The sequence below is a fragment of the Mustelus asterias genome, chromosome 4, assembly GCF_964213995.1.
Source record: "Mustelus asterias chromosome 4, sMusAst1.hap1.1, whole genome shotgun sequence".
In the NCBI taxonomy this organism is placed as follows: domain Eukaryota; kingdom Metazoa; phylum Chordata; class Chondrichthyes; order Carcharhiniformes; family Triakidae; genus Mustelus; species Mustelus asterias.
In genome coordinates, this window is record NC_135804.1 from 53,460,084 (window position 1) to 53,474,734 (window position 14,651).

General features: G+C 46.2%; 1 protein-coding gene across 1 annotated transcript in view; it reads left to right on the forward strand.

Moving 5' to 3' along the window:
* The window catches only part of ldhd (lactate dehydrogenase D), a 49,324-nt gene that overhangs the window by 12,014 nt on the left and 22,659 nt on the right, over nucleotides 1–14,651 (forward strand). The window contains exons 4-6 of the mRNA XM_078211041.1: nucleotides 3,513–3,654; nucleotides 11,691–11,850; nucleotides 12,885–13,084. Coding sequence (XP_078067167.1) covers nucleotides 3,513–3,654; nucleotides 11,691–11,850; nucleotides 12,885–13,084 — 502 coding nt within the window. The remainder of the gene's footprint in view (nucleotides 1–3,512; nucleotides 3,655–11,690; nucleotides 11,851–12,884; nucleotides 13,085–14,651) is intronic.

Genomic DNA, 14,651 nt, shown 5'->3' on the forward strand with positions numbered 1-14,651 from the left:
GGCCCTATCCCCACTAGTATTATATCAGTGTTACTCCTGTGTTTCCTACTTAACACCTCAAAATGTTCTAGCTGTAAATTGCTCTGGGGTGTCCTGAAGTTGTGAAAGGTGCTATATAAATGTATGGACTTTCTTGTTTGTCTCAGAGCTTCCAGGGTTTAGAGCAGTGCTGGGTAATTAATGACTATCAGGTTAGTTATCTGATACACCTCTTCCTTAAAAGGGCATGGATGATTTATCTTACTATAGACTTTAAACTTCTGAAAGGAGATGCCCACCACAGGGACAGTTTCAAAGTCCTCTCTGACTGTTCTCCTTAGAGTAATTAATCAAAGCGAATCTTTGATTCTACAGATCCAGGACTGAGGGCCGTATGGTCAATATGATCAGAAGCATCCAGAGTAATTATATTTCTGGATCCAGTGATGTTCATTGTCTCATTGTCACAAAAAGTGTAGAGTATATTTACCCATGCAATAGTAATCACAACTTTACACTGAGTGCCCAGCTGAAATAAGGTTACACGTGTTGTTTTGTGCTTTGTAATTAATTTAAAAGTGAAGAGACTTTCTATTGGTGATTGGACGTGAATTAACCAGGATCATACTAAATAATCTGACACCGGTATATTAAACATTTCACTGAATCGGAGGCTGCAAACCTCAAGGTAAATTTGCCAGGTGATTTTTAGCGTTAGAAATGGTCAGGTTTGTGTAGTTCGAAGGCATTATGCACTGAAGTACATCGACTTGTTGGGATTTGGATTCACAATCAAGCCAAAGGTAGGTGGACCCGTGCTGGTTGGAGATGGGCTGGCACGATGCCAGTCTGACACTCAGTACTTAATTTGAAACCATGTGCCCACTGGATGGAGATGTTAGGTTTAAGCATTGAGGGGCTCTATAGAATTCTCTTGTCTCTTAGTCAGATTGCTTTTCATTTCAAAGATGTACCTGTCATTGAAAACTGACCCATTACAATAATAACATTATTCAGTTATCCGGAGGAACCTTCAGGGAGGCAGGGACAGCAGGGATTTCTTGGTCTTGGGAACCTTCAGCTAGGTCTCCAAGGCATTGATTCTTCCACCTGCCAATGGCACTTTCTCCTTTACAAACAATTATAATAGACCAATCGTCACGGCATCACAAGATTCTGTGGACAGTGGAAGAGGGGCTTGTGCCCTTATCTGGAGCGCCCTGAGAGGAACCCACAGAGATTTCAGCGTCCACCAGTGTGAGGTACACTTGGACCTCCCTGCTCACCATTAATGGGCAGACATCTAGCAGAGAGACTAGGTGCCTCATCCATCTCTCACACTGCCACTGACCCCCTGAGGTCACAGCCGGTGTTTTGAGTTGCAGGTCCGAATGTGACCCCTGGAACCCCTGAGGCTGTTCCTGAGAGTCGCCACTCTCTCAGTGGAGGCTGTGCACTCAGTGCTTAGGTCAGCACAGTAATCATGCCCCGTATGGATTCCTCTGTGACATGGACAATGGCACGCAGATTTGCAGGGATCGCCGTCACATTTTCCCACGCATCCCACTGGGACATCCAGCATCTGCTGCCTGATGGACATTTCCAGAGACTCACTATTTGCCACAGATTTACCATGGTCTGGGCCTCCAGCAGTGCTCTCACTGTCGACGTGCTGGGACCTCTCTGCCTCTGCCATCTCCCCACATTGTGTGATGTGTCCTGACTGCTGTGTATTACTCATGGAGCTGATAACCCAATGCCCACCCACCTGCTAGTAAATGCGCTGGTGCAAGTGTCAAAGTGTCTTCCTCTGAGCTTAGCATGGGTTCATCAGGGTCACTGGAGAGTCTGGCGGATGGTGCACTGTGGGAGGAAGCCAACATCTCAGTAACTTCAATCATCACAGCCACTGTGCGTGCTAGGCGGTCCGATGTGACCATGGAGACCAGCAGCATGATGCCATCTGCATTGGACCTTCAATGGGCACTCTTACGGTGACATTTCCATTCCAGGTGAGATGAGCCCACCATGTTTTCACTCCATGCTGCGCCCACACCTGTGCCCTGCACTCTTACCTTCATCCGAGACCCCTGCCCCACCAACGACTGGTGGAGAAAGCTCTGTGGTGGCTGAGGACATGCAGATTGGGTGCCCCACCACCCATTCATCTGCGCTCTGCAACATTGTGGCTTTTCTTCAGAAAGGGAAAGGTAGAATTCATCCATCCCTCTCCCCAGAAGGATAAATCCAGCTTTCCACCCTCCCTCCCCCTCCACACCCAACTGCCAGTTAGCCAGGTGTATCACTGCCGTCCACCTCACCCTCCAATACACAGAGGCCAAACACTCAGACCTCCCAGCCCTGGCAGCGCAGGCCTCAGTGCCAGTTGACACAAACACTCTTACACCCCTGAGTGTCCCAAGGAACCGGCCTTCTCGGCTAAGTGAGGCAGCCTTCTCTTGTCGTATGTGGGCACCAGAATGTCCCGCCTGGCACTGACCTCCTCCAGAACCCGCAGGCACTCAGAAAGCCCGCCAGACATGCCCTCCCACTCTCTAATTTTAACACTAACTGTGTTGCTTGTACTGCATTCACCCACCAAACCTCAGTTTGATCACCGTCTCATCCTGCTGAACTGAGGAGGATGCAAACCAACCTCCTGCAGCCTGTGCTCACAATTTAGCCCTTTGAGTATTTGATGGTGAATTTACACTGTAGAACATCCAGGGCCAGCATCTGTGTCATATGGTGTGGTGTCCAATACTGAAGCCAGGACTGCAAATGAGCTCTGACTAAGGCTCTGTGTAACCATAGAATCACTTTTGTATTCCAACCTCCTTGAAATAAAGGCCGATGACATTCCATTGGCCTTTCTGATTGCTTTAGGTACGTGTGAATTTGGTTTAGTGATTTGTGTATCAGAACACCTTTGCTCCGTACAGTCAAGTTATCAGCTTCCTTCCCAACAGCCACTGGGAACTGAAGGCAAAACAATCCGCCCTCAGCACTGGCCAACACTCTGTAACCATAGCAACACGCTCCATCTAGGCTTCCACTCTTTGTAAAATTACTGCATAAACGGATCCCTTCTGTCTTCAGATAAACTCATTATATTCAATAAATAAGAAAAATCTCTCACTTTCCTTGTTGTGTCTCTATGAATTACTGAATAAAATATATTCTGTCCTTGATGTGGACTTCACTAAATTAAAATAAAATGGATTCCCACACAATCTGTTATCATAAAGTAACGGCTTCCAGAACTTTCTGGTGCCTGATGTATTCTATCTGGACAACGCCCACCCCAATGAATGAGTGTTTTATTTGCTGCTATGGAACCTCAATTTTGTACAAGAGCAGTTTCCCATGACACCAGGACAATAACCCTCCGCTGAATAAATCTGTTTATTTCAACTTTTTGAGGAAATTGAATGAATTTACAAGATGTAAGTCACACAATCTGGATGCTGTAATGGTCGATGGATTGGGTTACATTCATTATTCTCACCAGTGGCTGTTTGCTTTCTCGCCAGGGAGGTGTGTGCTTTGATCTCACCAAGATGGATAAAGTTGTGGAGCTGAATACGCTCGACTTTGATGTGACAGTTGAACCAGGTGTCACCAGGAAAGGCCTCAATGAATACCTTCGAGGCAGCGGCCTCTGGTTTCCAGTTGGTAAGTTTGGTGGAATTGGGCCCAAGACACTGACCCTTAGGGTCAGCAACTTGAGACACTTGACCTCGTGAGGTTGTTAGCAATCTGTAGAACTGAGAAACATCCCAATGAACTCCCCCCCCCCCCCCCCCCTCAACTCCTCCTCACCCCCAACCCCCTTACCCTTCATAAGATTTATCTTGTGTATTCTAACTCGCACCAAGTTCCAGTCACCCATCACTCCTTCCTCACTGACCTAGGTTGGCTCCTGTTCAGCAACACCTCAAATTTGAAATTCGCATTCTTGTGTTCATAGAATCCCTACAGTGCAGAAGGAGGCCATTCGGCCCATCGAGCCTGCACCTACAACAATCCCACCCACGCCATATCCCTATAATATTTATCCCGCTAATCCCTCTAACCTAAGCATCCCGGGACACTAAGGGGCAATTTAACACGGCCAATCAACCTAACCTGCACATCTTTGGGAGGAAACCGGAGCACCCGGAGGAAACCCATGCAGACACGGGGAAAACGTGCAGACTCCGCACAGACAGTGACCCAAGCCGGGAATCAAAGCCAGATCCCTGGAGCTGTGAGGCAGCAGTGCTAACCACTGTGCCACCCTCTACCGCCTCATTCATCTCTGTAATTTCCTCTGCCCCTAACAACCCTCCTAGATATCTGAATTCTTCCAAGCTTCGTATCTTGTGCACTCCCGACTTCCATTGCCCCACCATTTGACAGCCCTGCCTTCATTAGCTCAGCCTTAAGCACTGGGATTCCTGTCCTGAACCTCTCTCTCTCCCTCTCTCTCTCATTCCATAGACGCTCATTAATACCTATTTCTTTGACAAAGCTATTGGTCAACTTTCCTACTGTTTCCTTTAGCCTGGTGTCAGTTTTGTTCGGGTCCCAGACCAGAATCCCATGAGGAGGCCAAACTAGACAAACAATTTTTCTATTTTGGCATAAATGTGAGGAAAGGATACTTCCTTCCAGGAATGATTCCACTGACAAAGTAAAGTTCAAAGTTTATTTTTATTATTATTATTTATTATTGTTACAAGTAGGCTTACACTAACACTGCAATGAAGTTACTGTGAAAATCCGCTACTCGCCACACTTCTGCACCTGTTCGGGTACGTTGAGGGAGAATAGCATGGCCAATGCACCTAGCCAGCACGTCTTTCAGACTGTGGGAGGAAACCGGAGCACCCGGAGAAAATCCACACTGACATAGGGAAAACGTACAGACTCCACACAGACGGCGACCCAAGCCGGGAATCAAACCCGGGTCCCTGGCACTGTGAGGCAGCACTGCTAACCACCGTGCCACCCAAGTAGGGATCTTTTATAGTAAAACATAACACAATTTAAATACAACTCTAACAAATGACACAGTTCAACTAACGTGATGACGCTGTGCCTTGAGGAAATGTATTTATATCATGTTTTTTTTGTGACGGGTATGTTTAAAATTCAGCTCTGGTTTACCTGGAGCCGATCTGTCTGCAAACCAGGCAGCTCCATGCTGAGAATGCAGGGGAATAATTGATCCTATGTAATAAGTGTTAGCTTTAATCTGAGCTAATGCATTTTTGTTTATTTTTGTTTTTTTCCCCTGGTAATTTAGAGTAGTGTTTGATTAGTCTGATTGACAAGAGAGACAGTCATGTGAATGGGAGGAGCTAAGCTTACAGGGGGAAAAACAGTTTAGTTTCTGCTTGATCCTGAAAGAAGCAAGAGGCATCACTCTCTCTCTCTCAGTGCTTTCAGAGAGATATGGTGAAGGAAGGGAGAGAGTTCTCAGGAACTTCCTGCACGTCTCTGTCTTCTGCAGAGCTGCACTCCAAAACTAGATGCAAAAGCCCGTTTCTCTCTGCGTTCTGCTCATTATCACATGACCCTGTCAATCAACTTCCCAATGGATCTTTTGATATAAGCAAATGTCCATCCGCTTTATGAAAGTAACAAATTCCTAGCTGAAATGAGTAATTAACTTGCCTTTACAGCCTGGGGCTAAATGTTTTCCAGACACACTGATTGCCTGCAGAAAAGAAATCTGAAATTTTAAACATTCCACTTAAACAAGACAAATCAATATATATATATACACATCGATCACAATCTAATTGTCTGGTTGTGTGAAATGCCTCAAGATGTTTTATTATACTACAGATACTACAAACAAGCCAGTTGCTGTTGCATGCACATGGAAATGCCAGTTTCTGAGTGATAACTAAGTTTTTGTGTTAGTCATGAGGGAGCGCTGTGCTTCCCAGTTCAGCCAAGTTGAAAGCTAGAGAAAGGGAGGGACATAAGCTCGAGCAGCATCAGCAGACATCCCTGGGGCATGTGACATGGCCACTCTCTCTGAGGAGTTTACTCCTTAGTGCAATGGGGCAACTGACCATAATGACTGGTGTGGGGAGTAAAAAAAAAACTATATATCCGAGCTTTCATGATGTAAATAGAATCGCCTGTGTTTAAGGTGACCTGGAGGTACAGTCAGTGTCGAGGTATTTGTTGTCTGGCTTTTATGTCCAGTGGGGAATAGAATACGTGGCAGAGAAAAATAAAAGTTATTTAAACATGCGTGAGGAAAGGAATATAAATACATTTAATCCTAGAAAAGCACATCTTCCAAAAAGCAGGCTGTTATTAGGATCAGACTAACTGGTGGAAATCTTGACAGAGCAGCACATCTTTCATGTTGATATTTGCAGAGTCTGATGCCACCTACAGGAAGCTCCACTTTCCTCAAACTCTTGGTGTAAACCTGGTCTGAAAGTCATTGTAAGCAAGCAGCCTAGCACTAGCAGCTTGCAGCACCACCTGAATCAATGCTATGTCATGACTGAACTTGCCCTGGTTACCGTGACTGAAGTTACCTTGGTTACCATGACTGAAGTTGCCCTGGTTACTGTGACTCAACTTGTCCTGTTTACTGCTACTGAAGTTGCCCTGGTTACCGTGACTGAAGTTGCCCTGGTTACCGTGACTGAAGTTGCCCTGGTTACCGTGACTCTAGTTGTCCTGGTTACTGTGACTGAAGTTGCCCTAGTTACTGTCTTGCCCTGGTTACCGTGACTGAAGTTGCCCTGGTTACCGTGACTCTAGTTGTCCTGGTTACTGTGACTGAAGTTGCCCTAGTTACTGTCTTGCCCTGGTTACCGTGACTGAAGTTGCCCTGGTTACCGTGACTCTAGTTGTCCTGGTTACTGTGACTGAAGTTGCCCTAGTTACTGTCTTGACCTGGTTACCGTGACTGAAGTTGCCCTGGTTACTGTGACTGAAGTTGCTCTGGTTACTGTCTTGCTCTGGATACCGCGACTGACCTTGCCCTGGGTACTGTTACTGCTGTTCTTCGTGTGTAAGGTGGACTCGTATAAGTGAGAAATTGTCTTTATAGCGAGAACTGAGCTACACTCACTGGAGAAGAGTTTCTATCCTCCCGTACCTCCCGAATTACTACACAATGCAAGAGGCTGGGAGGATTGGATACGGAGGCTGGGAGGATTGGATACGGAGGCTGGGAGGATTGGATACGGAGGCTGGGAGGATTGGATATGAAGCTTCTGCTGGTGCTTCTATATAACAGTCCCTGTGGTAGGTGTGAGAAATTGTTCCTGGAAGGATTTCCGCTTTGGCCATTGTCAATCCATTTCCCTAGATAGCTCAGGCTGAAACTGAGAATTGAGCACATGGAGAACAAAGTACTTGAATGTTATCGTATATCGTGATTGGGTGGCACAGTGGTTAGCACTGCTGCCTCACAGCTCCAGGGACCCGGATTCAATTCCCGGCTTGGGTCACTGTCTGTGTGGAGTTTGCACATTCTCCCCGTGTCTGCATGGGTTTCCTCTGTGTGCTCAGGTTTCCTCCCACAGTCCAAAGATGCGCGGGTTAGGTGCATTGGCCATGCTAAATTGCCCCTTAGTGTCCCAGGATGCATAGGTTAGAGGCAGTAGTGGGGTAAATATGTAGGGTTTCGGGGATAGGGCCGAGGTGGGATTGTTGTCAGTGTTGACTCGATGGGTCGAATGGCCTCTTTCTGCACTACAGAGTTTCTATGGTGAGGGGAATTGAATGCAAAAGATGGGAGGTTATGATTCAGTTGTACAGGGCACCAGTGAGACCACATCTGGGGGATTGTGTACAGTACTGGTCACCTTATTTAAGGAAGGATGTAAATGCTTTGGAAGCAGTGCAGAGAAGGTTTACTAGACTAATACCAGGAATGGGCGGGTTGTTTTATGAGGAAAGGTAGAACAGACTAGGCTTGTCTCCACTGGAGGTTAGAAGAGTAAGAGGTGACTTGACTGAAACATAAGATCCTGAGGGGTATTGACAGGATTGATGTGGAAAGGACGTTTCCACTTGTGGGAGAATCTCAAATTAGGGGTCACTGTTTAATAATAAGAGGGTCTCCCATTTAAAATGGAGATAAGGTGAAATATTTTCACTCAGAGGGTTCAGAGTCTTTGGAACTCTCTGCCTGGAAAGGCGGTGGAAGCAGAGGTGGATAGGTTCTTGGTAAGCAAGAGGGTGATAGGTTATCAGGGAAAGGCGGAATCCAGATTTGAGGTTACTATCAAATCAGCCAGGATCTTAGAACATAGAACATAGAAAAAATACAGCACAAACAGGCCCTTCGGCCCACAAGTTGCGCCGGTCATGTCCCTACCTACCTAGGCTTATATATAGGCTTACCTATAACCCTCAATCCTATTCCGTCCCATGTACTCATCCAGAAGTCTCTTAAAAGACCCGATCGAGTTTGCCTCCACCACCGCTGACGGCAGCCGATTCCACTCACCCACCACCCTCTGAGTGAAAAACTTACCCCTGACATCTCTTCTGCACCTTAAACCTGTGTCCTCTTGTAGCAGCCATTTCAGCCCTGGGAAAAAGCCTCGGAGAATCCACCCGATCTATACCTCTCAACATCTTGTACACCTCTATCAGGTCATCTCTCATCCTTCATCTCTCCAAGGAGAAAAGACCGAGCTCCCTCAACCTATCCTCATAAGGCATGCCAACCAATCCAGGCAACATCCTTGTAAATCTTCTCTGCACCCTTTCAATCATTTCCACATCCCTCCTGTAATGAGGTGACCAGAACTGAGCACAGTACTCCAAGTGGGGTCTGACGAGGGTCTTATATAGCTGCATCATTATCTTATTAAATGGTGGAGCAGGCCCGATGGGCCAAATGGCCTACTCCTGCTCCTAGTTTGTAAGTTTGTATGCACGATCCTGCAGTCTGATGTGGCACTGTATTGCATTGCAGTGTGACTTCAATCATTTAACACTTATTTGACATTATTCCATTGTTATGAGTACAAGTACATTGTGTGTTTGGAACTGTGAATTCCTGTTTATGTAAAGCGAGCATTTTCCATGGAACTTGATCCTATGACATCATTTGTGACTGTGCCCATGAAAGATTGTCCCTCTTGACCTCTCAGCCATGTTTGGCCATTCTGTCCTCCTCCTCCTCTCTCAGGTCACCTCATGACCCACCTCCACAGTCTTCACTGGGTTCACTCTGACTCTTCCAAAATTTCCATCACATCTCCAGAAAAGGCTTCTTCTCCCACTGCAGCAGTTATCTTGGCCGTCCTCCAAGCTCTCACTCTGGGCCCCGTGTCTATTCCTTGTTGACATGTTACATTGGTGACATCGTCAATAGGCCTGAGTTTGCTGGTCACACCCAGCTCCCATCCACTGGCCTCCACCATCAGAGCAGCCACTTCTGCCTGACTACCTGCCTGATGTCAGGCTGCGGATGAGTTAACTCTCTGCTGTTTGGTATCAGCAGGAGGAGGATACCCATACACTGACATCCTCACCAATGATTCCTGTTCTGCTGGACTCTAATATCTCCATCCTCTCCTGCTCCGTTATATTCAGCATTGCTCTTACCCTCACCAATCTCTAATGGTTCACTGCTTAAACACTTTAAATTCGGAGTCCTTTAACAAATCCTGCCATGGTCTTTCCCAAGTATCTGCTTTCTTCTCCAGCTTCGTATTCCTGTACAAACCCTCCACTCATCTACACCTAGTTTTCCCTTCCTCATTCTATCTGTTCCACTACTGGTGCCAGAGCCTCCAACCATCTGGGGCCTATGCTATGTGCACCGTCCCATGGGTAGCAATCTTGTCTCTGAATCAAGAGGTTGTAAGTTGAAGCACTGATACAGGAGACTGATCAGGAATTAGACAGATATTTCAAAGTACACCCGACACTTTGTACAAAATTACCAACAAATCACAGATCAACTATTTCAAACCAGGACCCAACAAGCCAGCAATCAGCCTTTTATCGACCTCAGGACGTACCTGCTGATCTCAGGGGCTTAAAAGAGACAGAGGGTGGCATGGTGGCACAGTGGTTGGCACTGTTGCCTCACAGCGCCAGGGACCCAGGTTCAATTCTAGCCTCGGGTCACTGTCTGTGTGGAATTTGCACGTTCTCCCCCTGTCTGCATTGGTTTCCTCTGGATGCTCCAGTTTCCTCCCACACTCCAGGTTAGGTTGATTGGCCATGCTAAATTGCCCCCTAGTGTCAGGGGGATTAGCAGTGTAAATATGTGGGGTTACAGGGATAGAGTCTGGGTGGGATTGTTATTAGTGCAGGCTCGATGGGCTGAACAGCCTCTTTCCGCACCTTAGGGATTCTATGATTCTAAGATTTACACAGAGTGTTAGCCAAATAACAGAATAAGACAGTTGTTGGAATAAGACAATTTTACTGACTTGCAGAGCGGTATTCTCCGTTGGCCTTGGGTAGGATGTTACAAGCCTCAGGCGGGCGAGGTGGTAAAATTCGGGCAGGTGTGTGTGAGAGATGGTATAATGTCCCTGTCCTGTCCCAGTGTCAGCCCTGGATCAGTTAATAGACCTCTCACCCTGAATCAGAAATAAGTCCCCCTTCAGAAAATAAAGTCGAGGTCGATGTTTCAGGGTAGCTCAGAGAGAGTGCTGCACTGTTGGAAGTGCTGTTTTTCAGATGAGATGTGAAATGAGGTCCCTGCTGCTCTCTCAGGTGGATACAAAAGGTCTCATGGCATGAGTTCAAAGAAGGAATTACCCTGCCCATGATCACTGTCCTGCTTGTGGGAGCTTGCTGTGCACAAGTTGGCTGCTTTGTTTCCAACGTTCCAATAGTCACAACACTTGGAGAAATATTTAATTGTCAAATCCTGAGGCGCTACATCAATGCAAGTCTTTTATTAAAACAAACGATCATCCCACCTACAATGTGTAGATCTACAGGTCTATTAGTACAGTCAGAAAAAGCAAGTCTAATTGAACACGAAACAAAATAGATTGCTTGGCAAATGCAGCTCTCCCATCAGCACTGGGAAAAGCTACTAAACATTATCCAGTTCGTGAGAGATTTTTCCAAACCCTGATCGGTTAGTCACCGGGTATTTACTTAACCAACACCAGTGGCAACTAACCTTTAACCACAGTGGCAACTAACCTTTAACCACAGAAATCACATCAAACAGACATTGGCACTGGTTCACGTACAGAGATATTAGAACAGGTGATCAAAGCTGGGTCAGAGAGGTAGATTTTAAGGAGCATCTTAAAGCATGAAAGTGAGAAGGATGGGGTTAGCCAGGGAACTCTGAGCACACAGCATGGACAGCTCAAAACACCACCACCAGTGGAGGAGCGCTGGAAATTGGAGATGCACTGAGGCCATATTTGAAGGAGCACTGAGATCTCAGAGGATCGTCAGGCTGGAGGAGATAGGGATAGGAGATAGGTAATGAGGGGCGAGGCAACTGAGACATTTGAAAAGAATGACACAAATTTTAAAATGAAGCATCACTTGGATGTCAACCTTGGCTCAGCTGCTGGGAATGCAGCCAGTACAGGTCAGTGGGCATTGGGTCATTCCGGGTGAAGGGACTTGGTACACGTCCTGATTGGGATGTTTCCCTGAATACTGGAGCCCCCACAAGAGGAGGGACGAAGTTAAAATGCTGAGACAATGAGAGCTGACTCCAAAGCAGATTGTTGTTTGTTTTGCAGATCCAGGTGCTGACGCCTCTCTGTGCGGAATGGCTGCCACCAGTGCCTCGGGTACAAATGCAGTGCGATATGGCACCATGAGGGAAAATGTCATAAACCTGGAGGTGGTGCTGGCAGACGGCAGGATAATGTACACAGCAGGACAGAAGCGAAGATTTAGGTATCAAAACAGTACATCCCTCAAATACTAGTTCTTAACTTTACATTATATTTTTTAACATATTATTAAATGATATTTCTGTGGCTGGTCTTGGAGAACGTTGGAAATTGCCAGTAGGAGGGATATGAGTGGGTTGTAGCAAAGGGTCATTTTTTTGCCATTGAATCCCCTTATTCATCTGCTTCTCAACAAAAGATAGAACATCTTGTTTCTAAGTATCACTTGGATATCAGCCTTGGCTAAATTGGTAGTTTAAGCCACACTTGAGCATGTAATCTAGGCTGACAGGCCAGTGCAGTATTTTTTGGATGCAGCGCTACACCAAGACACCATCTACCCTCTCTGGCAAACGTAAATGATCCCAATTTGATGAACAGCAGGGCAGTTCCTTCCCATAATGTTCTGGCCAAAGCCTATCCCACAAGCAGCAACTAAAATCAGTTCATCCCAACAGTTATTTCATTCCATTTAGTCTGTCTTTGCTATTTAATCCTGCCTTTCCCACATTACTCTTATATATTTATGTGGTTGTATAATTGCTTTAAGAGCTGACCACAACTTGATGGTGATGTCATTGGGGTGTTTCACAGGCTGCTGTTTAGTTTCAGTTTCTACTCTGCAAAGGCCACAGCTCCTTCAATAAATCTGTTGTTGTTCGTCGGAATCAATGTGTGCAAATCACATCTTTTCTTTTTGTTTAAAACCCACAAACCCTCTCATAGTTAGGACATTACAGTTACAATAGTGACTGCACTTTAAAAGCTCCTCATTGATTGTGAGGTGGTTTGGGATCTGCTGAAAGGTGCTATATAAATACAGCTGTTTACTCGTTTTACTTCAGTCAGTGACTGACCTCAGAGTGGAACAATCTCATGTAACAAACAAGTGAGTCTTCATGGTGAGTACTCGCAGAACTCAAAGCTGTGACTTTCCCAGTGTGGGAGGGGTATTCAATCTGTGGACCTGTTTAGCCAGCATGGAGAGACATGACATTGAGTTGATGCATGGATTCAACATGATACTCTCTGCTACAGGAAGACGTCTGCAGGTTACAACCTGACCAATCTCTTCATTGGCTCTGAAGGAACTCTGGGAATTATCACCAAGACTATGTTGCGTCTCTATGGAATCCCAGAAGCCATGGTGTCTGCAGTCTGCTCCTTCCCAACAGTGCAAGCAGCGGTGGATTGCACTGTGCAGATATTACAGTGTGGCATCCCCATAGCAAGAATAGGTAAGCTTTACAGTTTAAAGTGTAATGTTATACCTAAAGCACCAACGAGAGGGAATGAATGAGATTGCTGTCGGATTGACATTGCAAAATAAGTAGGATGGATAAAGGCACAATGAGTTACCTTATCTTTGATCCTGGAATGGTTTGACCCTGGAATGGTTTGACCCATCCATGGTCTGTATGAGGTGCGGCATGACCTTTACACAGCATGCTGTGTTTATACACGGGTGCAGGCGAGGTATGGTTTGTACACGAATGCTGTTTGATTTGTACATAGATAGGTACACGGGGTAAGGGATGACTTATACATAGATGTGTTGTGATTTGTATGTGGCTGTGGTTTGATTTGTGCATGGGTGAGGCATGACTTGTACATGGGTGAGGCATGACTTGTACACGGGTGAGGCATGACTTGTACACGGGTGTGCTGTGACCTGTATGTGGGTACAGGATAAGTGACGATCTCAGGCGTCTCTATAAAGTGCAATTTGAATGTTCCACCTGATGAAGAGATTGTATTTTGAGTTGGATGGGGCCAAATGTTTTTAGCTTTTGAGCCCAAAATGTTAATTACCAATTTTCCATTAATTCTCCCCTTGTTGACATACCACCTTAGTTTCCTTGAATAAGAATCATAGAATCCCTGCAGTGCAGGAAGAGGTCTTTCGGCTCATCAAGCCTGCGTTGACAACAATCCGACTCAGGCTCTATCCCCGTAACCCCACGTATTCACCCTGCTAATCCCCCGACACTAAGGGGCAATTTATCATGGCCAATCAACCTAACCCACACATCTTTGGACTGTGGGAGGAAACTGGAGCACCCGGAGGAAACCCACGCAGACACGAGGAGAATGTGCAAACTCCACACAGACAGTGACCTAAGGCCGGAATTGAACCCGGGTCCCTGACGCTGTGAAGCAGCAGTGCTGGCCACTGTGCCACCTCTTAGACATCAGGCAATTGAAGCAGCTTCATTTCCAGTAACTAAGCTGCTTCATATTGGGTCCTTCATTAACCTGAGAAGTAATCCTGAGCTTTGTCTTTTCAAACATGTCCCGGTGTAGGGTGTAGATACGCAGAGGGACCTGGGTGTGCAAGTCCACAGATCCTTGAAAGTGACGTCACAGGTGGAGAAGGTGGTGAAGAAGGCATATGGCATGCTTGCCTTTATAGGACGGGGCATAGAGTATAAAAGCTGGGGTCTGATGTTGCAGATGTATAGAATGTTGGTTCGGCCGCATCTGGAATACTGCCTCCAGTTCTGGTCGCCACACTACCAGAAAGACGTGGAGGCTTTGGAGAGAGTACAGAGGAGGTTTACCAGGATGTTACCTGGTATGGAGGGGCTTAGTTATGAGGAGAGATTGGGTAAACTGGGGTTGTTCTCCCTGGAAAGACGGAGGATGAGGGGAGACTTAATAGAGGTGTATAAAATTATGAAAGGCATAGATAGGGTGAACGGTGGGAAGCTTTTCCCCAGGTCGGTGGTGACGTTCACGAGGGGGTCATAGGTTCAAGGTGAAGGGAGGGAGGTTTAACACGGATATCAGACGGACATATTTTAC